This window comes from Bos taurus, chromosome 3 (genome assembly GCF_002263795.3).
Source record: "Bos taurus isolate L1 Dominette 01449 registration number 42190680 breed Hereford chromosome 3, ARS-UCD2.0, whole genome shotgun sequence".
Lineage (NCBI taxonomy): Eukaryota > Metazoa > Chordata > Mammalia > Artiodactyla > Bovidae > Bos > Bos taurus.
Genome location: NC_037330.1, coordinates 102,655,036 through 102,678,139, shown reverse-complemented (window position 1 = coordinate 102,678,139; position 23,104 = coordinate 102,655,036). Strand labels below are relative to the sequence as shown.

Below are 23,104 nucleotides of genomic sequence, written 5' to 3'. Positions count from 1 at the left end.
GGATGGGCTGAGGCAGGCACACAGTGCCGGAGAAGATGCCCTCCTGGGCCCTCTTGGCGGTCATCTCCTACCTCCTCCCGGTCCCCCAATACCTGGCACAAGTCACCAGCCAAGGTGAGGTGTGTGGAGGGTAGCAAACACCCATACCCAGGAAGATGGAGCCCTGGGCGGGCGGAGTGGGGAGGGAAGTGCAAAGTGGGAGGCCCCCACTGGTCCCCTACTCTTGCCCACAAACATGCCGGGGAGGACCAGGAGCCCAACTCACCAGCTGTTCCTCAGATGTCTCCTCGCTGGCCTCGGACTCAGAGTCCCTGAACTGTTTCTCTCGAACCTTTGAGGACCTCACTTGCTTCTGGGATGAGGAAGAGGGAGCGCCCAGTGAAATGTATCAGCTGCTGTATGCCTATCCGGGGTATGTGTTGTATCATATGTATCACATATGTGTATCGTGTATATACCACTCCCCTGTATTTGTCCTGTGCATACTACAGCTGAGCCCTATTCCAGCAGCTTCCCTGCCTTTGGCCCTGTCAGAGGACTAGTCCAAGTACGAGACCGAAGTAGCCACTTAATGAACAGAGGTGCTTTGGATACAGCCAGCTCCAGCCCCTACATACCCCCTAATCCCACCCATCCCAGGCGCTGAGAAGAGAAATGGCGGTAATGGAAACAGCAGTCGGGCTTGGGCCCAGACCTGGGTCCTCAGGGCTGGACAGGTGAGCGTGTAGGTAGCCCAGACTTCTCCTGTGCCCACAGGGAGCAGCCCCGCACCTGCCCCCTGAGTTCCCAGCATGTGATGCCCTTTAGAACCCGCTACGTGTGCCAGTTTCCGGCCCAGGCTGAAGTTCGCCTCTTCTCTCAACTGCACCTCTGGGTGAAGAACGTGTTTCTGAACCAGAATCTGACCCAGCGGGTGCTCTCTGTGGATGCCGTGGGTAAGCAGCATCCTCCTGTCAACCTGGCCCCTCTGTTTGCCACCCTCGGGCCAGCTCTTGGAATCAGACCGAGCTGTGCTCTTTCAAGATGACACGGGTGCCCCCCAACTACCAGACTCCCAGAGGCACCTCGAGCCCCTCTTTCTCATTCCTCTTAGCCTCGGCGTCCAGAGCTAGACTTCGTTTCACACCAGAGACACCCTGACCTTCCCATCATTAACCTATTCATTGGCTTACTCATTCATCAGTTACAGAATTCCTGCCCTGTGCTAGGCACTGGAAATCAGGACAAGGACGCACAGATGAGGAGGGGTCCCTGCTCTTGAGGAGCACTGAGCCTACCCACTGGTGGTGCAGAACAGGATAAGGAGCCTCCCTGCCCCTGCCCCAGGGGCTGCCCTCACCCCAGCCTCCAGCACCCCTCTCCACAGTCCACGGGCTGAGCTGTAGACTGCAGCACCCAAAGAGTTCTGATGTGCTCTGTCTCTCCCTTAGGCCTGCCAACTCCCCCCAGTCTCATCAAGGCCATGGGTGGGAGCCAGCCAGGGGAACTTCAGATCAGCTGGGAGGCCCCAGCTCCCGAAATCAATGAATTTCTGAGGCATGAACTCCGCTATGGCCCCAAGGACCCCAGGAACTCCAGTGGCGCCACAGTCACACAGCTGCTGTCTGCAGAAACCTGCTGCCCAGCTCAGCGGAGGCCAAACCTAGCGGCAGCCCTGGACCCGTCTCCATGTTCACAGCCCATGATGCCTCAACAGACTGGACCGGAGCAGACCTCCCCAACTAGAGAGGTACCCTGGCCTTCTTCTGCTCCACCTCCTATCTCTTACCCTCAATTTTGCCCCAAGAAAGGACAGGCCATGCTTTGGGCATTCCAGACTGGTTTGGCCCTTGGAGAGCTAGCATAGGCTCCGATTAGTTCTCAGAAGCCATGTTTATTTAGGAATCTCCCACTTTAGGTCATTCAGACCAACACAACTGAGCGCTTCAGGTCCCCAAGTTAGTGGGGGTTTCCCTAAAAAGCCCTGAAAGTGAAAGTATCAGTCACTCAGTCGTATCTGACTCTTTGCAACCCTGTGGGCTATAGCCGACCAGGCTCCACTGTCTGTGGAATTCTCCAGGCAAGAATACTGGAATGGGCTGCCATTTCCTTCTCCAGCGGATCTTCCCTGACCCAGGGATCAAACTTGAGTCTCCCACCTTGCAGGCAGATTCTTTACTGTCTGAGCCACTAGGGAAACCTAAAAAACCCTGAACTCCACCTGAAACCCACAGACCTGGCCCCCAGTCTGTGCACGTATCATATCCAGTGAAGAACTGAGTGTCTCTCCACAGGCATGTTGTGGGGCTTCAAATATAAGAGATGGAGGCTATCTTGGCTGAGAGGCAGACCTAGATTGTGAGGCTGGGATTCTTCTCCCAAGGCTCCATCTCTGACAACGAAGGGTGGCAGCTGCCTCATCTCAGGACTCCAGCCTGGTAACTCCTACTGGCTCCAGCTACGCAGCCAACCTGATGGGGTCTCTCTCCGTGGTTCCTGGGGATCTTGGTCCCTCCCAGTGACTGTGGACCTGCCTGGTGATGCAGGTGAGTCAACAGAGGAGTAGAGGAGGAGATAGAAAAGATCTCTAGAGATGCCTGGGCTAGATATAGAAGCTCAGAGAACCATGGTCCTTCCTGATGATCTCAAACTTGCTACTGCGCAGGATGGACTATATTCAAGGAGAGAAGAAAGGATAGGAGCAAACATTCAAGTTATGTGTGTAAAGATGATCTGGATACCCTATGGAGTAGGAGCACGTGGGCTCTGATAGGGCTTCTTTCTCCACATCCATGCTCAGTCTTTGCGATCCTATGGACTGTAGCCCACCCGGCTCCTCTATTCTCCAGCAAGAATACTGGAGTGGGTTGCCACACCCTCCTCCAGGGGATCTCTCCTTCTCTGATCCCAGGGGAAATTGGACTACAATGCTTTACCTTGGACCTGACGAATGTTACCTGTCAGTGGCAACAACAGGACCATGCCAGCTCCCAAGGTTTCTTCTACCACAGCAGGGCACGGTGCTGCCCCAGAGACAGGTGAGAAGAGAACCGCTGATTGATGTCATGGGAGAGAGGCACAACTCTGCAGAAAGAAAGGAGAGATTGTTCTTGATCCTCTTCAGTCCCCTTCCTTATTCTCCAAACCAAAGGCCCTCCATGCTCTCATCCGCCAATGGGTATTGTATCCTTTCAACATCTCTTCACCCCCTGGGAATGCATTGGTTTGATTTGGTGTAATCATATCACCTGGACCATTACAACAGCCTACATTCTCTATTACTTCCAATTTACCCGCCCCTGCATGCTGTTGACAAACTGAGCTTTCTTAAATGTTGCATGGCTTTCTCCTACTCAAATATGTATTGCTATTTCTGCTGCTGCTACTAAGTCACTTCAGTTGTTTCCAACTCTGTGCAACCCCATAGACGGCAGCCCACCAGGCTCCCCTGTCCCTGGGATTCTCCAGGCAAAACACTGGAGTGGGTTGCCATTTCCTTCTCCAAATATGTACTGCAACTTTTCACTATCTGTTGGATCCAATCAAAACTTCACCTGGTCGTCAAGCATTCCCACCAAACACCTCACTGATCCGTCACCTCCTTCACATCTAATATATAACCAAGTCTTGTTGATTTTACCTATTAAACATCTCTAGGATCTGTCCATGTTTGTTCATCACAGCTATCACCCTAGTACAAGCTGTCTTCTTCTCTGAGTTTGGTTACTGAGAAGACTTACTAACTGATCACCTCTTGGATCCTCCAAAACATTCTCCACACAGGAGCTGAAGTGAGTTTTTGAAAGCAGAAAAATAAATGCAACATTCTCTGCTTAAAACTCATCCAAGATCCATAGCTTTCACTGATCTTAGGACAAAGAAAAGAATTCTATTGTGACTGTGTAAAGTTCTAAAAGACTCAGCCCGTATCTGTGCCTTCAACTTTATCTTATTCCATGCTGCCTTCTGTGCTCTTTGCTCCAATACTGGCCTACTTTCATTCCCTCTCACCTACCACAATCCCTCCTGCCTCTGAATCTTTGCACATGTTGTTTACCCAGCCTGTTTATCTTGACCTAAACTCTACTTATCCTTCAGATCGAAACTCACATGTCACCTCCCCTGACCTGCCTTCTTAGATCCAGTGGCACTATTATATATCCTTGTTGCACCGTGTACCTCTCCTTCTTAAATACTTAACATAGTTATAATTTTACATTTATACCTCACATGGTTATTTGATTGATAACAAAATTCTCTCTCAGAGCTCCGTTGAGAAAGGCTGATCTTAACTAAACATGATCCATCAGGGCAAAGTCAGTGTCTGCTTTTACTCACCAATGTATTCTCACTTACCATGGGGCCTAGAACAGAGTAAGTGCTCAGTTAAAAATAAAAAATGATTGAATGATGAAAAAAAACCATTAACAGTTTTAGTGTATTCTTCCAGTTTTCTATGCATTTACATCCCATGGACGGGGGAGCCTGGTGGGCTGCAGTCCATGGAGTCGCAAAGAGTCGGACATGACTGAGCGACTTCACTTTCACTTTTCACTTTCATGCACTGGAGAAGGAAATGGCGACCCACTCCAGTGTTCTTGCCTGGAGAATCCCAGGGACGGGGGAGCCTGATGGGCTGCCGTCTATGGGGTCGCACAGAGTCAGACACAACTGAAGCGACTTAGCAGCAGCAAACATAATATTTAATTTTCAATATAAATTGGATCACATTATATGTATGATTCATTTTAACTTACTTCTTTTTAACTTACTTTTTTACTTAAAAATATGTCTTGGACATCTGTAATGATGTAACTCATTCTTTCTAATAGCTGTATAGATTTCCATACTATGAAGAGGGCCATGAATGAAAGGGTGGCAAAACTGAATTCACATACTCTCTGTCAAAACCTGCTCCTCCTCTTCTTGTCCATCCTGCCATCAACTCACTTTTCCACCCTGAACTTCTGCCTTTTCTACACCCTCCACATCCAATCAGAAACTCTGGTCATTTCTACCTTTTCAGTACCCTCTTTGAATCCATCTGTTTCTCTCTACCCGCACTGCCACAATCCTGCTTTCAGATCCTCATCACTTTGCATGGAAAATTCCATGACATTGTCCTAATAAATTTCTCTGCTTCTAGTCCATCCTCACAGATCCTTTCTCACAAACTGCAGTTAGAGAGACTTTCCTAAAGTACAAAGCTAGTGATGACAGTTCTCTGCTTAAAATCCTTGAATGTCTCCATCATTGCTGCAAGATTCAGTTCAAGCTCCTTAGAAAGGCATTAAGGCCACCTGTGACCTTGATCTGCCCACACTTACCACTCCCCACCAAGCCCTCTGTGCTAAAAACTTTCTGCACCACTTAGAGTTTCCCCCAAAGTACCATATCTCTTATCTGTGCACAAGCATGTGCCTGGGATGCCTGTTTGTACCCTTTGCTTGTCCTATTTATAGTCCAAGACTCATTCTCAGCACTGCCTTGTACAAGAACTATTTTCTGACCCTCCGCGTTTGGGTTAGATGATCTTCCTTGCTACTCCTAAGCCAGCCTGTGCACATCACAGAAAAATATCATCTGTTTGTTTTTCTCCCTTTCCCAATGAAATGACAGCTCCTTGAAAATTCTTCCTCTGTGTATTCATAGGGTCTATCATAGTACCTAGCACATAGTATAAATTATTTGTTGAATAACCTAGTAAACATAAAAATACATAAAATGGTAAATGATTTTAGTAATAGCTAGCTATTTAGGGGTTATAACCAGGAAGGAGACAGGATTTATTTGTTCAACAAACAACTCTTGAAGGTGACTATGTACCAGGCCCCAGGGATAGAGTGAAAAAACAGAGAAGCTTCCAGCATTGTGGGGACTTACATTTTAGTTGGGGGAGGGGAATGGGGGGAGGCCAACAAGAAAGAAAGGAGCAAGGTTAAATGATAAAAACTAAGTGGAAGGGTGGGGGTGGGTGTTAATTTCATGAGTGGATGGAGAAAGCCTTGCCAAGGAGGTGACAGATGAGCTGAGACCCAAGTGGTGAGAAGAAACGAGTCACGTGAGATCTAGAGGCAGGGCAATCCAGGGCAAGGTGAACTGCACAGACAGTGGATCTGGTATGTTTGCAGCACAGAGAAAAGGCCCGTGTGGGTGAAGGGTCATCACCTTGTGTGAGACTTGTAGGAGATGAGAATGGCAAGGCAGGGAGGAACTCAACCATATGAAGTCCTATAGGCTCTGGGGTGGAGTTTGGGTTTTATTTGGGATGGGGAGCCATGGAAGGATTTAAGCAAGAGTGATATGATATGAGCTTCCCAGGTGGCTCAGTAGGTAAAGAATCCAGCTCCAATGCAGGAGATGCGGGTTTAATCCCTGGGTCAAGAAGATCCCCTGAAGAAGGAAATGGCAACCCACTCCAGTATTCTTGCCTGGGAAACCCTTTGGACAGAAGAGCCGGGTAGGCTGCAGTCCATGGGGCCAGCAAAGAGTCGGACACCACAGCGACTAAACAGCAATGTGACGCCGTACGGTTCACGTTTTTTTCACTTTAAACTTTTTCTTCTGTATTGAGGTACAGCCAATTACTAATGCTGTGATAGTTTCAGGTGAACAGCAAAGGGACTCAGCCGTACGTATATCCAAGTATCCATTCTCCCCCAAACCCTGCTCCCATCCAGGCTGCCCCGTAACACTGAGCAGAGTTCCATGCAGTATACTACAGTTCCTAGTTGGTTACCCATTTTAAACATAGCAGTGTACACATGACCATCCCGAACTCCCTAACAATCCCTTGCCCCTGGCAACCATAAGTTCGTTTTAAAAAATATGAAATGCTTCATGAATTTGCATGTCATCCTTGCCCAGAGACCATGCTAATCTCTGTATCATTCCCATTTTAGCATATGTGCTGCTGAAGTGTTTACATTTTTAAAAGATGTTTCTCTGTGCAATTAAAAAGAAGTAAGAGTGGAAGCAGGATCACCATTTAGAAATATGCCTTAATCCAGGCAGCAGATAATGGTTTCATCTAATGTGGCAAGAATAAAAGTCAAAATAAAGGGATAGCTTTGACATATATTCTGGACATTATCAGATCAACATTTTGGGTCTAAATTCTGATTGCTGTGTGGAGAACAAATTGAAGGGAGTGACAGAAACAGAGGCAGAAAAGCTAGTTAGGAGACTGTCGCAATAATTTGTTAGTAAAATAGCATTTTGAGGTGACTAAGAAGGCTGCCTAATGAGAACAGATTCAGAACATAAATATGTTTTGCTTTACTCTTTGAAACAATCCCATTCAAAGTAGGCATTATTGACACATTTCACAAATGAGGAAACTGAGGAAAAGATGAAAATTAAGTAATTTGCCCAGAGTTTTACACCAATAAGCCAAGACCTGAACTCTGTAGCCCATGTAATTTCCCTATTTCATCTAGCTCTTGCTTTTTTTTGGGGGGGCTGCACTGGGTCTCTGTTGCAGCACTTGGGCTTTTTCTCTATTTGCTCTTCACAGGCTTAGTTGCCGGGTGGCATGTGGGATCTTAGTTCCCCAACCAGGGATCAACGCCCCCACCCCCGGAATTGGAAAGCAGATTCTTAGCCACTGGGCCACCGGGGAAGTCCCTACCTCTTTATTAAAAAGAAGAGGCTGAACTCCAAAGCAAACCTCAGAAAAAAATACATAGCATGAGAGAGAAAGCCCTGGAGGCCTGTCCAAGGAACAAGTTAGATTATAATCGAATTCCCTGTGAGACTGGATTAGTCTCTGAAGCAGGCATTGAATCAAATGACTCTATTTGCCTGATTTGTAGGGACCCCGTCTGGGAGAAGTGTGAAGAGGAGAAAAACTCAGGATCACAGTCCTCCCAGTTCTCCCGCTGCCACTTCAAGTCACAAAATAACAGTGCTATTCACATCCTTGTGGAGGTGACCACAGCCCAGGGTGCTGTTCACAGCTACCTGGGCTCCCCTTTCTGGATCCACCAGGCTGGTAAGGACTTTCTTCCCTTCTCCTCCCACACAGTTCCCACCCCTACCTTGTCTGACCCCATGCCCAGGATCACCAGCTCTGATACTTCTGACCCATGGCCCCGGTGACATGATGTCTCATGCACAGAAGGGCTTAGGCCAGTCCCTGGTGACATCCCTGTAGTGCTCATCCCTACTCCAAACTTGCACTGGAGGGAGGTCTCCAGCGGGCAGCTGGAACTGGAATGGCAGCATCCATCAGCCTGGGCAGCCCAAGAAACCTGCTATCAGCTCCGATACACAGCAGAAGGCCATCAGGACTGGAAGGTACAGTCAAGTTACAAATGACCCCAGACCTCATATTCGGGGTATTTCTGAGTTTCAGGATGTTTGTTATCAGGAGTGATAACCAAGATATCACTGTATACTCATGTGTATCTCTGTCTGGGCTGTTTATCTCTATCTGATTCAACTGGTATCTTAATCTCTCTTTGACATGTGACACTGCTGACTATGCCCATTTAAAATGTTCTCTTCCCTTTGCTTTTGGGACATCATTCTCTCCTGATTCTCCTACCACTTCTCTGACTGAACCTCCTCACTCTTTCCCGGGCTCTTCTTTTCCACACTTCCTTAATAGGTTGTGCTTCCTGCAGTCCCATCCTAGACTCTTTTCTTCTGTGAAAGAGTTAGTCGCTCAGTTGTATCCAACTCTTTGCAATCCCAAGAACGGTAGCCCGACAGGCTCCTCTGTCCATAGAATTCTCCAGGCAATAATACTGGAATGGGTAGCCATTCCCTTCTCCAGGGGATCTTCCTGACCCAGGAATAGAACCCAGGTCTCCTGCATTGAAGGAGATTCTTTACCGACATCTAGCTGTTCTCCCTAGGTGAGTGCTTCGATTCCATGTTTTCAATGACTATACATTAACCATCCCAAACTCATTCCAACACCTATGTGGAAAATAACTTCCATACCATAGGTGAATTACCTAAACTTCTGAAAAGTCTAAGTTTCCTCACTGGTGAAATGGGGATAAAGCTATGTACTTTCCAGAGTTATAGTAAAAATTAAATATATAGATACTTAGCATATTGCCTGGTAGATAGAAGGCACTCAGTAGACATTAAATATTAGTTTCTTTCTCTACTTTTATTCTCATTGACCACAGGTATATATGACTTCTTACTAGACAGTTCTACCTAAAAGCCCCCTAGAACATTTCAGACTCAGTATATCCAAAACTGAACTCATTTTCTTCCCCAGACTTTTTTACTTTTTTATTGAGGTATACATTACATAAAGTAACACAAATCTTAAATATACAATTGGTTAATTTGTACATGTGTATACATCCATGTAACCATTACCCAGATGAAGAGAAAGGTTGTTTCTGGTACCCCAGAAGTATTTTATGCCCTCTGGTCACACATACACACCCTCCGGGGTAACTACAATTCTGACATTACCATTCATAAGTTCTGGCTATTGTTGAACTTAATAAAGTCGAAAAATACAGCATTTTTTCCTCAAACTTACTTCTCCTGTTCCTTGTCCGTGACAATGGCACCAACACTTAACCCAGTTACTTCAGCCTGGAATTATTCTTGACTCTTCTCTCCTTCTCCCTTGCCCCTTCCCTCTATCAACAATTTAGTTGAGTTTATTGTACTAATAGGCCTCACGTCTCTACTACCACTGTTTTATCTTTGACCCTCTAGCCCACCTATGCATGCCCTTGGTACACAGAACACTCTGTAACCCACAATCAAGCAACTCAGTCAGCTTAACACTCTTTTGAGGGCTCTGTGGTACCTTACTTATATTGTTATTACTGCACTCATTACTTCTTGTAACTATTTACTTGTTTGGATGTCTTCTTCATAAGACATGTGAGACCTTGTTTTTCTTTTTCCCCAATGCCTACCCCAAGGCTTGGCTTGTCACAAGCAATTCATAAATGTTTACTACTGATCAAGTTAATAATGTCTTCCTGCTGGTATACGCGATGTTTGTTCCCTCTTCTTGGACTCTCCTCGTACCCCCAGCACCTAGCACAGTGCTGGCATCCTCTACTGAAAGGATGTTATTTGTGGCCTGATTTACATGGCTATGGGCTTCCCTGGTAGCTCGGGCGTGGGAGACCCGGGTTCGATCTCTAGGTCGGGAAGATCCGCTGAAGGAAATGGCAACCCACCCCAGTACTCTTGCCTGGAAAATCCCATGGACCGAAGAGCCCGGTCGGCTACAGTCCATGGGGTAGCAAAGACTCGGACACGACTGAGCAACTTCACTTACACGGCTATGAGTATCTGAGTGTGTCCGGGGTTTCCCTCACCCCCTGGTCAGTGTGTGTGTACCGGATGTCTGCCGATGGATCGTATGTATGTGTCAGGATGAGTAGTTCTGTGTGTAGATGAGTCAGTGTGTCAGGGGTGTACCACGCCAGGCAGGGCGAGGCTCTCCGTCCGAGTGTTCTCTCCAGCCAGTTTCCGCCGGGGATGCGTGTTTTCTGCCAGTGAGGCGCTTTGGAGGAATCCCCGGGGATTCAAGGCGGTAGGATTGGGGTCAAACAGAGGCCGAGTTCTCCCCAACGCCGTCCCACGGGGACCTGACCACCCGCTTGCACCTTTGCGTAGGTGCTGGAGCCACCTCTTGGGGCTCAGGGAGAGACCTTGGAGTTGCGCCCGCGCTCCCGCTACCGCGTACAGCTGCGCGCCAGGCTCCACGGCCCCACCTTCCAAGGTCCCTGGAGCTCTTGGTCCGACCCAGTGAGGGTGGAGACGGCCTCGGAGACGGGTGAGGGCCGGGCAGGGGCAAAGGCTCTCTGCGGCTGCGCGAGTGGAGGGGCGGGGCTCCGACCTCACCAGGCTGAGGTTGTGCAGACCTACCCGGCGCCCCGGGACAGCAAGTGGGTGGGGCTGGTGGACCTGCGGGCAGGGCTCTGGCCAGGCGCCTCCCCCTGAGGGCTGACTGCTTTTTGTCCCTTAGTCTGGATCTTCCTGGTGACTGCTCTGCTCCTGGTCCTGAGCGTCAGCGCCCTCCTGGGCCTGCTGCTGCTGAGGTGGCAATTTCCTGAGCACTACAGGTACCGCTCCGGCCAGGTGGGAGACGGGGGTGTGATCCGGGCAAGGCCGGCGGCCCCTAAAGAAGCATCCTCTGGTCACTCTATGACGCCCGCTCTCCAGGCAATCTCACATCCAGACCTGTGGTATCTGCCGCTCCCCGCACGTCTTCCCTGGGAGTCCCACCGCCTCCTTACACTCGAACGTGTCCACTCTGCGGGACACCTCAAACAGCCCTGCCTTCTGGCTCCTCATCTCAGTAACAAGTCCACCTGTCACCCAAGCCAGACCACTTGGGCGCCTCCCTCCCCATTATCCAGTCTGGTCCTGTCATTCCACCTCCTAAACCTCACTCAAAAACAGCACCCTTTCTCTAGCCCTGCAGGAACTACCGGACTCACCAAAAGGGAGCCCCTTCTGCCTCCAATCTAGCCGCACACAGCCACCAGAATAATCTTTCTAAAACGGCGCACATGAACTTGTCACTCCACTTCCTTAAGTTTCACTGTTAGCTCCCCAGGATAAAGTCCAGGCTCTAGGAAAACAAGCAAGGCTGTGCCCCTGCCAGTGTTTCCAGCTCCCACCCTGCGCATCAGCCTTGCCACACTGCCGGTGATTTCCTCCACAAGTCCAGTGGTTTTACTTCTCAGTGCCTTTGAACATAATGTCCCCACTGCCAGGAATATCCTCCCTGGATGACTAACACCCATTTATCTTTAAATAACTTTCTTCACCAACTCCTAGGAAACCTTTCCTGACCCTCCCCTATTGGCTACTCTCTTCGTGCCCCAATACAGACTTCTTTCATAGTGCAGGAAGCATTTTACTGCATTCATTTCTTTATATGTCTTCCCTGTGCCTTACGTGGTCATCCTTAAATCTTCAGCACAGTGCCTGCCAGATAGCACACCCTTAAATAAATGCTGTTAATAAATGAGTTGTTTATGTGGAGAGACTAAGGCTGAGGATAAATGTCACTGGAAGTTATAAACATAAAGGATAGATTCCATACCACCTCAGTCCTTTGGTAACATCTCTTTATTCTTGAGGACTCAGCTCAGAAGGTGACTCCTCCAGGTGGCCTCTTCTGATGGCCCTAGGCTGGATTAGATGCCCCTCTTTGGGGCTCACATCTCTCCTTGAACTCGTCTTTGAGCTTTTAATCCTCTCTAATGTAGGAGCAGACTGGGATGTAGCCTGTATCCGGATCCAGCTAAAAGGTTGAGGGAGAAGAGGGAGGCTGCACTGCTGGCCCCGGTGTACCCAGTTCCTTTCCCCCAGTTTACCAGATACATCACTCCTCCCCTGGAGAGATAAAAATGTGGTCACAGAAGAGGCTCAATTAAAAAAAAAACAAAGAAGAGGCCCGAAGGTCATTCAGCTAAAATCCTTCCTTGTGGAAATATGAGCCTAAGGAACTGGAGATTCCCCTGGCATACCTTAACCCACATTGTTCTAGGGAGAGCATCTTCCCCAGTAACTTAATAAAAGCCCCCACGAGTTCTCTTCATTCAACTAATTTCTTGAGAATCTATTATGGGTCAGATACTGTTCTATACCCTTTAGATCCAAGAGTTAGCAAATAGACAAACTCTTTGCTCTCATGGATTTACATTATATATATATATATATAAAATAAGATTCTAATAAATATACAATAAGTCAAGTACTATAAAGAATAATAAACAGAGCAGGAGACAAAGAGTGATGGGGAAGGGAGGTGGTTCTATTTTAGACAGGGTAGTCAGAGAAGGCCTCTCTGTCGGGATGACATCTGAGCAGAAACCTAAGTAAAATGAGGAAATGAGTCGATGTTCCAGGCAGAGAGAATACAAAGTGCAAAGACCCTGAGGCAAGAATGTTTGAGGACACTCAAACTGCTTTTTTGAGCCTCCACACCACTGACTTCACCCCACCACCTGAGGGCTCCTCTACCTTCCTCTTACCTCTTCAAGCTTACTCCCGCACCTCACTGCCTCTCCCCACACACCTCAGTGTTCTCTCCCCCCTCCTAATTCACTCCCACAGCCCAGTGTCCTTCTCTTCCTTCTCCTCAAGGAGCCTGAGGCATGCCCTGTGGCCCTCACTTCCAGACCTACACCGGGTCCTTGGCCAGTACCTTAGGGATACTGCAGCCCTGAGTCCGGTGAGTGCACCTCCCCATACCACTGCCCACCACCAGCCCTGCTTAGAGCTCCTTGTCCCATCACACAACTTCTCCAAGGCCCTTGGCCCACAAATATACCATCCCTGGGCCCTACCTCCAGCCCAACCCTCCTTTCTGCACAGTCCAGGTCCTGCTCCCACAGGACCTGCTCTAATCCAGACCCCTTTCCCCCCATCTCTCCCAGCCCAAGGCTGCAGTCTCAGATGTCTATGAGGAAGTGGAACCCAGCCTCCTTGAAATTCTACCTAGATCCTCAGAGAAGGCTCCCTTGCCCCTGTGTTCCTCCCAGGCCCAATTGGACTACCGAGGATTGCAGCCTTCTTGCCTGGGGACCATGCCCCTGTCTGTGTGCCCACCAATGGCTGAGCCAGGGTCCTACTGTGCCACTCACATCGCCAACCATTCCTACTTACCACTCAGCTGCTGGCAGGTCCCTCGCTCCCAGTACCCTGGACAGATCCAAACTCTCTAGCTCTCCCTCCTGAACTCCCTAACCCATCCCATCCCAACAACCATCTCAGATCTCACGTCCTTCCTGTTGTCTGCCCTTCTGGCTGCACTTCATAACACTGATCTTTCACCACTGCTGCTGGCATCCATCTGGGACTCTTTCTCCTCAGGCAAGGCTTACTTGACTAAGCCCCTCTAAATTTCACCTCCTTTCTCTCTGCTCTTTAATGCCAAAGTCCTTGAAAAGGAGTCTCCACTTCCCAACTCCCATTTGCTCTTCAGACTGCTTCAATTTATTCCCCTGCTACCACTCTGCTAATGAAACTACTCAGGCAAAGCTCACCTCAAGCTTTCTCATCACAAGATCCAATCAGATATTGTTAATCCTCAACGTGTTTAATCTCTCTGTTGGCATTTGTCATGGTGACTACTTATTTCGCCTTTAAGTTCTCTCCTCCATGGCTTGCATGCATCACCATCTCTCCTGGCTCTGCTTGGGCTTCTCTGAGTATACTGATAGTTGACAGCATAAACTTTGTGGAGTCAGAGCTAGGTTCAATTCCTATCTTTCCCACTTGCTAGCTGTGTGACCTTGAATAAATAACTCAAAGTCTTTGAGCCTTAATTTTCTCATCTATAAAATAGGGATAATACAGAATGCTATAGAGTTGTAAAGAGTATTTAGTGAGATAGTCTAAGTAAAGCATACTGAAAGAGGGTCCCGGATTGATGTCAGCAGCACTGCCAACATAGTGCCGACTAAGACATAGTGTTTGAGATATCTAGACTAGACTATAGTAATTATTCCTTCCTAATCTCTTATCTTGGCATGTCGTCCACTCCTTAATTATTGCAGTCACTTAAGAGGCAGTTCTTAAGTCTCCAACCCATCTGCTCTCATAGCCTTTCTTACATGCTGACCGTTCTAAAGCTCTTATCTTCAGCCCAGACTTATACTATAGCACCTGTAATGCTTTATGCAAATAACTGTTTACATGTCTGTCTCCTGTTACTAGATTGTGAGCTCCTTCAGGGCAAGGGCTGTGATTCATTTGCCTTCCACCTCCCCTACCCCCTAGCACCTAGAGTAGTGCTTGATTCACGATAGAAGGCCTCCAATAAATGTTTTCTAAATGAAGGAAATCTTTCTGGACAATGCCACCTCATCCCATGCCAACCTCTCTCATCCTCTATGCCATTCATATGCAGTGGTAAATATGCTTAGGCCATTCTGATTATAGATTCCCTGACCCATTCAAATTCTCAAACAAATGGTATTTTTTTGCTGACTCCAAACATACCCACTGTATCAGTCAGAGTCTTGGCAGAAATAGATGACACACACACACTCAACCTGGGTATCTGGATGAGAGTTTAATATAGGGCATATTTACAAAGATGGGGCAGGATTCAGTAAAAACATCAAGGAATAGTGCAGTGTCCTGGGGCTAACAACAACTGGGAGGTGGGGCCCACCCCTCCCCACCCTGGGTATCAAGGGGTCCCGGGAGAGAGTGGTTACAGAGAAGGCTGCCTGGCAGGAGCTGTGGCAGAGAGCTGCAGCCAGCTTGTGGGGATGCAACAGTAATGGAGCCCGGGGAACAAACAGCTCCTGCCTGTTCTCCCCCTCCCTCCAACACCACCCCTTGACCCCCTCTGTATTAGTTTGCAAGCACCCCCCTAACAAAATACCACAAACAACAGACATTTATTGTCTTATAGTTTTGCAGGCTAGAAATTCAAGGTTTTAGCAGGGTTGGTTGCCTCTGAAAGCTGTAAGGAAGAATCTGTTCCATTCCTCTCCCCTAGCTTCTGGGGCTTTCCTGGTGTTCCTAGACTTGTTCCTAGGCCTCTCCTCCATCTCTGCCTTCATCTTCATATGGCGTTCTCCCTTTACCTGTGTGTATGTCCAAACTTCTCCATTTTATAAGGATGAAAGTCATATTGGATTAGGACCCACCCAAATGACCTCATCTTAACTAATTATATTTTGGAGTGACTCTATTTCTAAATAAGGTCACACTCTGAAGTACTGGGACTTAAGTATCCAACATATAAATTTGGGGGTGAGGGACACAATTTAACCCATAACATCCTCCTATTGGTGAAATACAAACAGAAACCAGAGCCCAGGGGAGTCCACTGACGCAGGCCATATAAGTCAGCCTCACAGGGCACAGAGCAGAGCAGGATGAATGTGGCCCTGGACGGGACAAATGATGACACCTAGTATACTCACTTTCCATATTTCCTTCCCCAAGCCACATTCAAGGCTCCAACTCGACTCCTAGGGACTCAAAACTAGGACTAAGAACCAAACCACTGAAACTCTCGCCTCTACACCAATTCAGCCATCATGTCCTTAACCCCTTTTACTTACCAAATTCTGTATCCTCTTCTCCATCTTCACTGAGCTATTATTACAGCCTCTACCAACGGCCTCTGCCTCCAGTCTCTCTCCCTCAATCCAGCCTGTATGTTGCCTCCAAATTGATCTTCCTGTTCATCTCACTCCTTACCTCTAAATCTTTAGTTTGGCTCTTTAGAACCGATCTTATTCTCTTCTACTATTTTGCTATGTGAGAATTAAAAGTGTTAATACAATGCCAAGCACACAGTAAATACTCAGCATTTACAGAGTTATCTTTATTATTATCCCAACTGGACTGTTCCACCCCGTGAATATTACCTATATTTTATTCCCTCCATACCCTCTCCCTCAGGTCCTTTAGGTAAGAGTTCCCTTATCTAAGCAGCTCATCAGGTATCCAGATACTTTGCTCTACCAACAGGCCATTGCCTGTCCTCTTCTATCTCCTCTGGCTCTTTTGCCTTCACCTTCAAAGATTCATAGGCAGGACTTCCCTGTAAGTCCAGTGGATAAGAACCCACCTGCCAATGCAGTTGACACTGATTCGATTCCTGGTCCAGGAAGATCCCTCATGCCTCGAGGCAACTAAGCCTGTGCACCACAACTGCTGAGTCCAAGCACCCTAGAGCCCCTGCTCTTTAGCAAGACTGCTCTTCAGCAAGAGAAGCCACTGCAATGAGAAGCTCAGGTGACCCAACGACGTGTAGCCTCCTCTACAACTAGAGAAAGCCCTTGGGCAACAACAAAGACCCAGCATAGCCAAAAATAAAAATTTTAAATAAAAGATGCATAGGATCTTAGTGCTGGCATTCCCTCCAGCTCCCATGAACTGCCCTCTTTCCCACTCTCAAATTTCTTATACAAGTAGCCCATGCTTGCTGCCTCCATATTCTCCCCACCCTCCTTTCTGCAACCCCTTCCAAAGGAAACCCGAGCACCCCCTCCCCTGATCCCTTTCTCTCCAAGGTCACCCATGATTTATTTCTCAATAGCCAACTCTGACCTTTTCTGTCACCACTCGACTATTTTGCATATTAGAATTCCTCCTACTTCAAGGTCCATGTCAGTACAGTTTCCACTGGCTTCTGCCATTCCTTTGTTTTTATTTTTTAAATTAAAGTCCTTTTTTTAATTGTCTTTTAAAAAAATAATTTTACTTAATTTTTGGGCTGTGGTGGGTCTTTGTTGCTGTGGGGGCTTTTGTGTAGTTGCACAGAGAGGCTACTCTCTAGCTGCAGTGCACGGGCTGCTCATTGTGGCACAGGCTCTAGGACACTCAAGCTTCAGTAATGTGGCGTGTGGGCTCAGTAGCTGCAGCTCCTGGGTTCTGGAGCACAGGCTCAGTAGTTGTGGTGCACAGGCTTAGTTGTTCCATGGCATGTGAGATCTTCCTGCATCAGGGATCAAACCAGTGTCTCCTGCACCAGCAGGCTGATTCTTTACCACTGAGCCACCAAAGAAGCCCTGTCATTCCTTTACTTTTCAAGGTTCAAATTCCCTGAAGTTGTACCCTTATTTACCCTGTTGTTCTTTTCCTCTACGGTGACCCTCCAGAAACTGCAAATTGCTGGCCATGCCTTTAGAGACTCTCATTGACTCCACAATGCCTAGCAGATAAAAGTCCAAACTCCTTAGCTTAACATTTATGGCCCTGACCAGCTTGACTCCTTTTATGTCCTCTAGGGCTCAGGGACGCCCCATTTCCAACCCTAGGACACATAAATCCTTGTTTTCCAAGGTAACTGGAAAGAGATAACATGAATGCTTCAAAATTAAAGATAATAACAATATCATTTGGGTGAAAACTCCAAAATTTTTTCTGTCATCATCAGAACTGATTTTAGGCTAACAATTGATTTTTGTTTTTCCCTAGCCTTTTTCTAGGACAGTGTAGAATATGGTTAGATTCTGAGGTTAGTTAGTTTGGCTCCACTAATTATTATTGGCTGTGTGTCTTTGGGCAAGTTTCGAACATTTCCCTGATCTGGTTTCTTTTTTTTTTTTTGTAAAAAGGGAATAAAGTTTCTGCCTTATGGGATTAAGGATTACCTGCAGTAATGTACGTAAACTCTTTAAACATCATAGTTAGCAGATGGTCAGTAAATGGTGCCCATTATCATTTTTATGATTGCTGCTTCAGCTCTAAGTATGTCATACAATTCACTGAAGTCACTGTTAGAGCACTCTATTGAACAGGAGTCAGATCTGGACTCCCACCAGCATGTGACCTTGCACAAATCCTTCGGGGCTGCGGTTTCTTCATCTGTAAAATACAGGTGCGTTGCTGGGATGGGGAGATGCACCATGCGCAGATTAGACTCGTGGATCTCTAAAAATCCTGACATCTCTTGAGCTCCATAGGGGTCAGCCCCAGTTTCCCTCACAGGGCTATCCAATCTTATCTCCCAGATGGGCAGGTCTGAATCCTGATCTTTTTTCTTGATAAGAAAAAAGGAATTCACCCCTCTTTCAGCCTCATTTTCCTTGTTTCTAAACAACAGCAAACAAAACAGTTTTTGAAAACAAACACAGGCACTTCTTCCTTCTAGTAGTGTTCCCTCAAGCACTAAGCTAACAATGGACGCTCCGGCCTTCTCTCGTCTAAGTTTCTCAATCAACGCCTGCAGCACCCCACTCCCAACCCGCCTGCCTGCCTTCGGTCCGGCTGGTCGGCCACTGCCTTACACTGCCTTCTCTAAACAGGCTAAGTGCTTTAGGGCATTCCACCAAGTTCCGCACTTCGTATCATAAAAACTATCCTCAAGCATGAAGCGTGAAGGACGGGTGCGGGGGAGACTGAGGAATGAATGAAACCAATAGGGGAAAGCAGCCAGCGCAGGCCCCGCCCCCAGGCGCGCCCCATCCCGCCGCGTCTCCCGACACCTGGTGGCGTAGACGCTGCCTTCAAATCCCGCTCGCCTGCTGGACTCTCGTGAGATCTGGAGCTTCCGCCGGAAGACCCGCCCCCTGTGCCGTGGAGGCCAATGGGCTAGGGCGACTGTTGCGACGGTTGGATTTTGAAGGAGCCAATGAGTGCTTGGAGCGGCGAGTTTAAGTTGTCCAAGTCCTCACTGCTAAAGCCGGTCTGGGATCGGAACCTGCTCTAAACTGACGGTGAGAGACGGCTGGACTAAGGGAACCGGTCTGGGACCGCGGCCGAGGGTGCTGCGCCGGGAAGGGCTGCGGCCAGGGTGGTCCTGACTGTGGTCGGCCGCCCCAGAGCACGGTCGCCTATCTTACTCTGGGGCTCAGCAGGCAGCCCCTGCAAGGAACCCTCTCGCTCCAGACGTTCCCATGGCCCAGTTCGTGTTCGAGAGTGACTTGCACTCGCTGCTGCAGCTGGATACACCCATCCCCAATGCACCCCCTGCGCGCTGGCAGCGCAAAGCGAAGGAAGCCGCGGGGCCGGCCCCCTCGCCTATGCGGGCAGCCAACCGATCCCACAGCGCCGGCAGGACCCCAGGCCGAACTCCCGGTCAGTAGGGTGCGGCGGTTCGCGGGGGAGGGGAGGGCAAGGGCTTGAAGCAGCCTTCACGCCTCCTCCCCCTGAGTCGGGTCTGACAGTCTGGCTTCCCTCCCCCTGTCCCAGGCAAATCCAGCTCCAAGCTTCAGACCACTCCCAGCAAACCTGGCGGTGACCGCTATATCCCCCATCGCAATGCTTCCCAGATGGAGGTGGCTAGCTTCCTCCTGAGCAAGGAGAACCAGCCTGACAACAGTGAGACGCCCACCAAGAAGGTATGTGTCCCAGGGGACTTCTGGCAGGAAACTGGTCTGTGAAATCTAGATAATACCGCCACCTCATCCCCACCCTTATGTGCCAGGAACATCAGAAAGCATGGGCTTTGAATCTGAACGGTTTTGACATGGAGGAAGCCAAGATCCTTCGGCTCAGTGGAAAACCACAAAATGCCCCAGAGGGTAAGACGTCATTCTATCCCCAGGGCTCAGGGTGGGTGAGATGGCTGTCTGCCTTTTCCACCTAAGATTGAGGGGAAGGAAGTGCTTATCTGGCCTTCCTGGCTAAAGGCATGCGCAAGTGTCAATCCTCCCGGTGTCTAGACCCACTCTGTTGCCACAGGTTACCAGAACAGACTAAAAGTACTCTATAGCCAGAAGGCCACGCCGGGCTCCAGCAGGAAGACCTGTCGTTACATTCCTTCCCTGCCAGACCGCATCCTGGATGCCCCTGAAATCCGGAATGACTACTGTAAGTGCAGTCTTCTCCTTGTCCGGCGGATGGAGAAAGAGGGAGAGAGAGGGACAAGGCAAACAAGACAGCTCATGCTCTTCCCTTCCCCCTCTGGCAGACCTGAACCTTGTGGATTGGAGCTCTGGGAATGTGCTGGCTGTGGCTTTGGACAACAGTGTATACTTGTGGAGTGCTAGCACTGGTGACATTTTGCAGCTGCTGCAAATGGAGCAGCCTGGGGACTATATATCTTCTGTGGCCTGGATCAAAGAGGGCAACTACCTGGCTGTGGGCACCAGCAGTGCCGAGGTGCAGGTGAGACTTGTCCTGGTGCTGCAGCTCTGTTGTCCCCAGACCCAGGGGGCTTGCCCAGCAGGACGATGTTAATGCCAAGTCCTGATCCTCATGGTCTTCTCTCTCTGTAGCTATGGGATGTGCAACAGCAGAAACGGCTTCGAAACATGACCAGTCATTCTGCCCGAGTGGGCTCCCTCTGTTGGAATAGCTATATCCTGTCCAGGTCAGTGGCTTTGCTAATCTGTTAAAAAATCAGATTTTGGCCCCCTCTCCCTGGACTGTACACTGTGCAGAAGCAGCTCTGGCCTGCCACCTGTTTGGCACTGCTGCAGGACCTGGTTCCCTTCTCTCCTCCGGCAGTGGCTCACGCTCCGGCCACATCCACCACCATGACGTTCGGGTAGCGGAACACCATGTGGCCACGCTGAGTGGCCACAGCCAGGAAGTGTGTGGGTTGCGCTGGGCCCCGGATGGAAGGCATCTAGCCAGTGGCGGCAACGACAATCTGGTCAACGTGTGGCCTAGTGCTCCTGGAGAGGGCGGCTGGGTTCCTCTGCAGACCTTCACCCAGCATCAAGGGGCTGTCAAGGTGAGAGTGGGGCTGGGCCGGGCCTCTGCACTCTCACCTAGAACCTGGGGACTGTTAAGAGGACATGGGATGGTGAAAGTGGACTGAGTTAATCTGTGTGCCCGATAACTCCTTGTCTTGCTCTAGTACCTGCTGACTTCACCTTTATCCCACCTAGGCTGTAGCTTGGTGTCCCTGGCAGTCCAACGTCCTGGCAACTGGCGGGGGCACAAGTGACCGACACATTCGTATCTGGAACGTCTGCTCTGGGGCCTGTCTGAGTGCCGTGGATGCCCATTCCCAGGTAGTTTTCATTATTCCAGCCTCACTCCCAGATGTGTTATTCTGTATAGCTTTCCTGGGCAACCTCCTCCCCTCCAATGGCTTCACCGACGCAATACTGGCATGATCTCCAAGCTCAGATGTCACCCTTGAACTCCAGACACACATTTTCAACAGTCCACAGCCAGTCTGTCTCTAACCCCATGTTCTATAACGTGGCACCACACTAGTATGTCCCAAATTAAACTCGTCGCTTCCCCTTGCCTCCCTGAAATGTGTGTTCCTCCTCTGCTATTTGAAAAGGATACTAAGAAATCAGAACAAGTAAGACTCTTTCATCTTCCTCACCTAGTCACCAAGATAAGTCAGTTTTCCCTCAGAGTATCATTCACATGTGTCCCCTCCCCTCGGCCTCATCCTTCTTCCTGTGGAGACTCACAGCACTGGTCTTTTATCGCTTCCAGTCTGTCCTCTATATTGGTCTGGGTAGTCTATTTTTGTCCTCCGCAAGCCCTGCAAGGGCTCCCAATTACCTACAGTGTATAATCCAAATGTTTTAGAATGATATCTGAGGCCCTAGCTCAAAGGTGGGTCTCCCTACAAGTGCTGCAGCTTCCTCTCCTGACACCCCCCTGCCCAGTACATGCAGACTTTGCTTTATTCGAGCCTCAGGCTCTGGAGCCAGAGTTCAACTTAATTTGTGTGTGAGCTTAGACAACGTACTGAACGTCCTTCCAACTGATTCCTCATCTGTAAAATGGTTAACAATTCTAACTCTCAAAAGGGTTTTGTAAGGACTACAGTCATTCAAGTCTGAGTCTGTAGCTTCTGGGAGTGCCTAACACCGCGGTGGATGCGGTTGTGATTTGAGTAGTCCTGGCTCTGTGTGTGTCATGCCCGTGCCATTTCCTGTACGCAGGTGTGCTCCATCCTCTGGTCTCCCCACTACAAGGAGCTTATCTCAGGCCACGGCTTTGCCCAGAACCAGCTGGTTATTTGGAAGTACCCAACCATGGCCAAGGTGGCTGAGCTGAAAGGTAGGTGCTAAGTGACAAACTCAAAAGGGCACACACTGTATGACTATTTGTATGAAATGTCCAGTAGAAGCAATGCAGAGACAGAAAACGGATTAATGGTTGCCAGAGGCTGGGAGGAGAGAGTACTGAGGAGTGACTGTCTTTATGGAGTGAATTATCATTGTGATGGTTGCACAACTTTGTGAATATACTATAAACCAATAAATTATATGCTTTAAAAGGATGAATTTTATAGTATGTGAATTATTAATTATCTCAATTAACGTTACAAAAACTCTCAAAATTGGAGGGCTTGTAGGTACCTACCATCCTATGTATTGCTCTCACTTTTTTCCTCCTCACATCCCAGGTCACACAGCCCGGGTGCTCAGTCTGACCATGAGCCCAGATGGGGCTACAGTGGCATCCGCAGCAGCAGATGAGACCCTGCGACTGTGGCGCTGCTTTGAGCTGGACCCTGCCCGGCGGCGGGAGCGGGAGAAGGCCAGCGCGGCCAAAAGCAGCCTCATCCACCAAGGCATCCGCTGAGGACCAACTCCTCACAGTGTTTTGTGGGGTTTGTTTTTTGTTGTTTTTTACTTTTCTAATAAAGTCACATCTCCCTCTCTTCTGGCACGACCTCTGTCCCAGCCAGCAGCCTTCCCAGAGGCTCCTCCCTACTATGATCAGAGAGCTAGAAACATCCATCCTGTGGGCACCTTGACCATCCCTCCTGTTTGCAGAC

General features: G+C 48.8%; 2 protein-coding genes and 1 non-coding gene across 4 annotated transcripts; 2 read left to right on the top strand and 1 right to left on the bottom strand.

Moving 5' to 3' along the window:
* Window positions 1–35: 35 nt before the first annotated feature.
* MPL (MPL proto-oncogene, thrombopoietin receptor) lies at window positions 36–13,800 on the top strand. The gene is made up of 12 exons (NM_001192663.1): window positions 36–114; window positions 280–412; window positions 757–935; window positions 1,431–1,729; window positions 2,363–2,525; window positions 2,891–3,017; window positions 7,794–7,972; window positions 8,135–8,277; window positions 10,591–10,750; window positions 10,943–11,039; window positions 13,075–13,162; window positions 13,368–13,800. The coding sequence occupies exons 1-12, from the start codon at window positions 36–38 to the stop codon at window positions 13,653–13,655; spliced, it is 1,935 nt and encodes a 644-aa protein (NP_001179592.1). The 3' UTR covers window positions 13,656–13,800.
* Window positions 6,802–6,905, bottom strand: LOC112446077 (U6 spliceosomal RNA). The gene has a single exon (XR_003034155.1). It is a non-coding gene; the product is annotated as a U6 spliceosomal RNA (small nuclear RNA).
* A 5,223-nt stretch (window positions 13,801–19,023) lies between the features above and the next one.
* On the top strand, window positions 19,024–22,987 carry CDC20 (cell division cycle 20). 2 transcript variants are annotated; one of them, XM_005204731.5, is made up of 11 exons: window positions 19,024–19,118; window positions 19,291–19,479; window positions 19,594–19,742; window positions 19,829–19,925; window positions 20,086–20,214; window positions 20,315–20,511; window positions 20,622–20,716; window positions 20,854–21,082; window positions 21,240–21,365; window positions 22,263–22,380; window positions 22,730–22,987. In XM_005204731.5, exons 2-11 carry the CDS (start codon window positions 19,299–19,301, stop codon window positions 22,906–22,908), a joined length of 1,500 nt encoding a protein of 499 aa, XP_005204788.1. In that variant the 5' UTR covers window positions 19,024–19,118; window positions 19,291–19,298; the 3' UTR covers window positions 22,909–22,987.
* The last annotated feature ends 117 nt before the right edge of the window (window positions 22,988–23,104 follow it).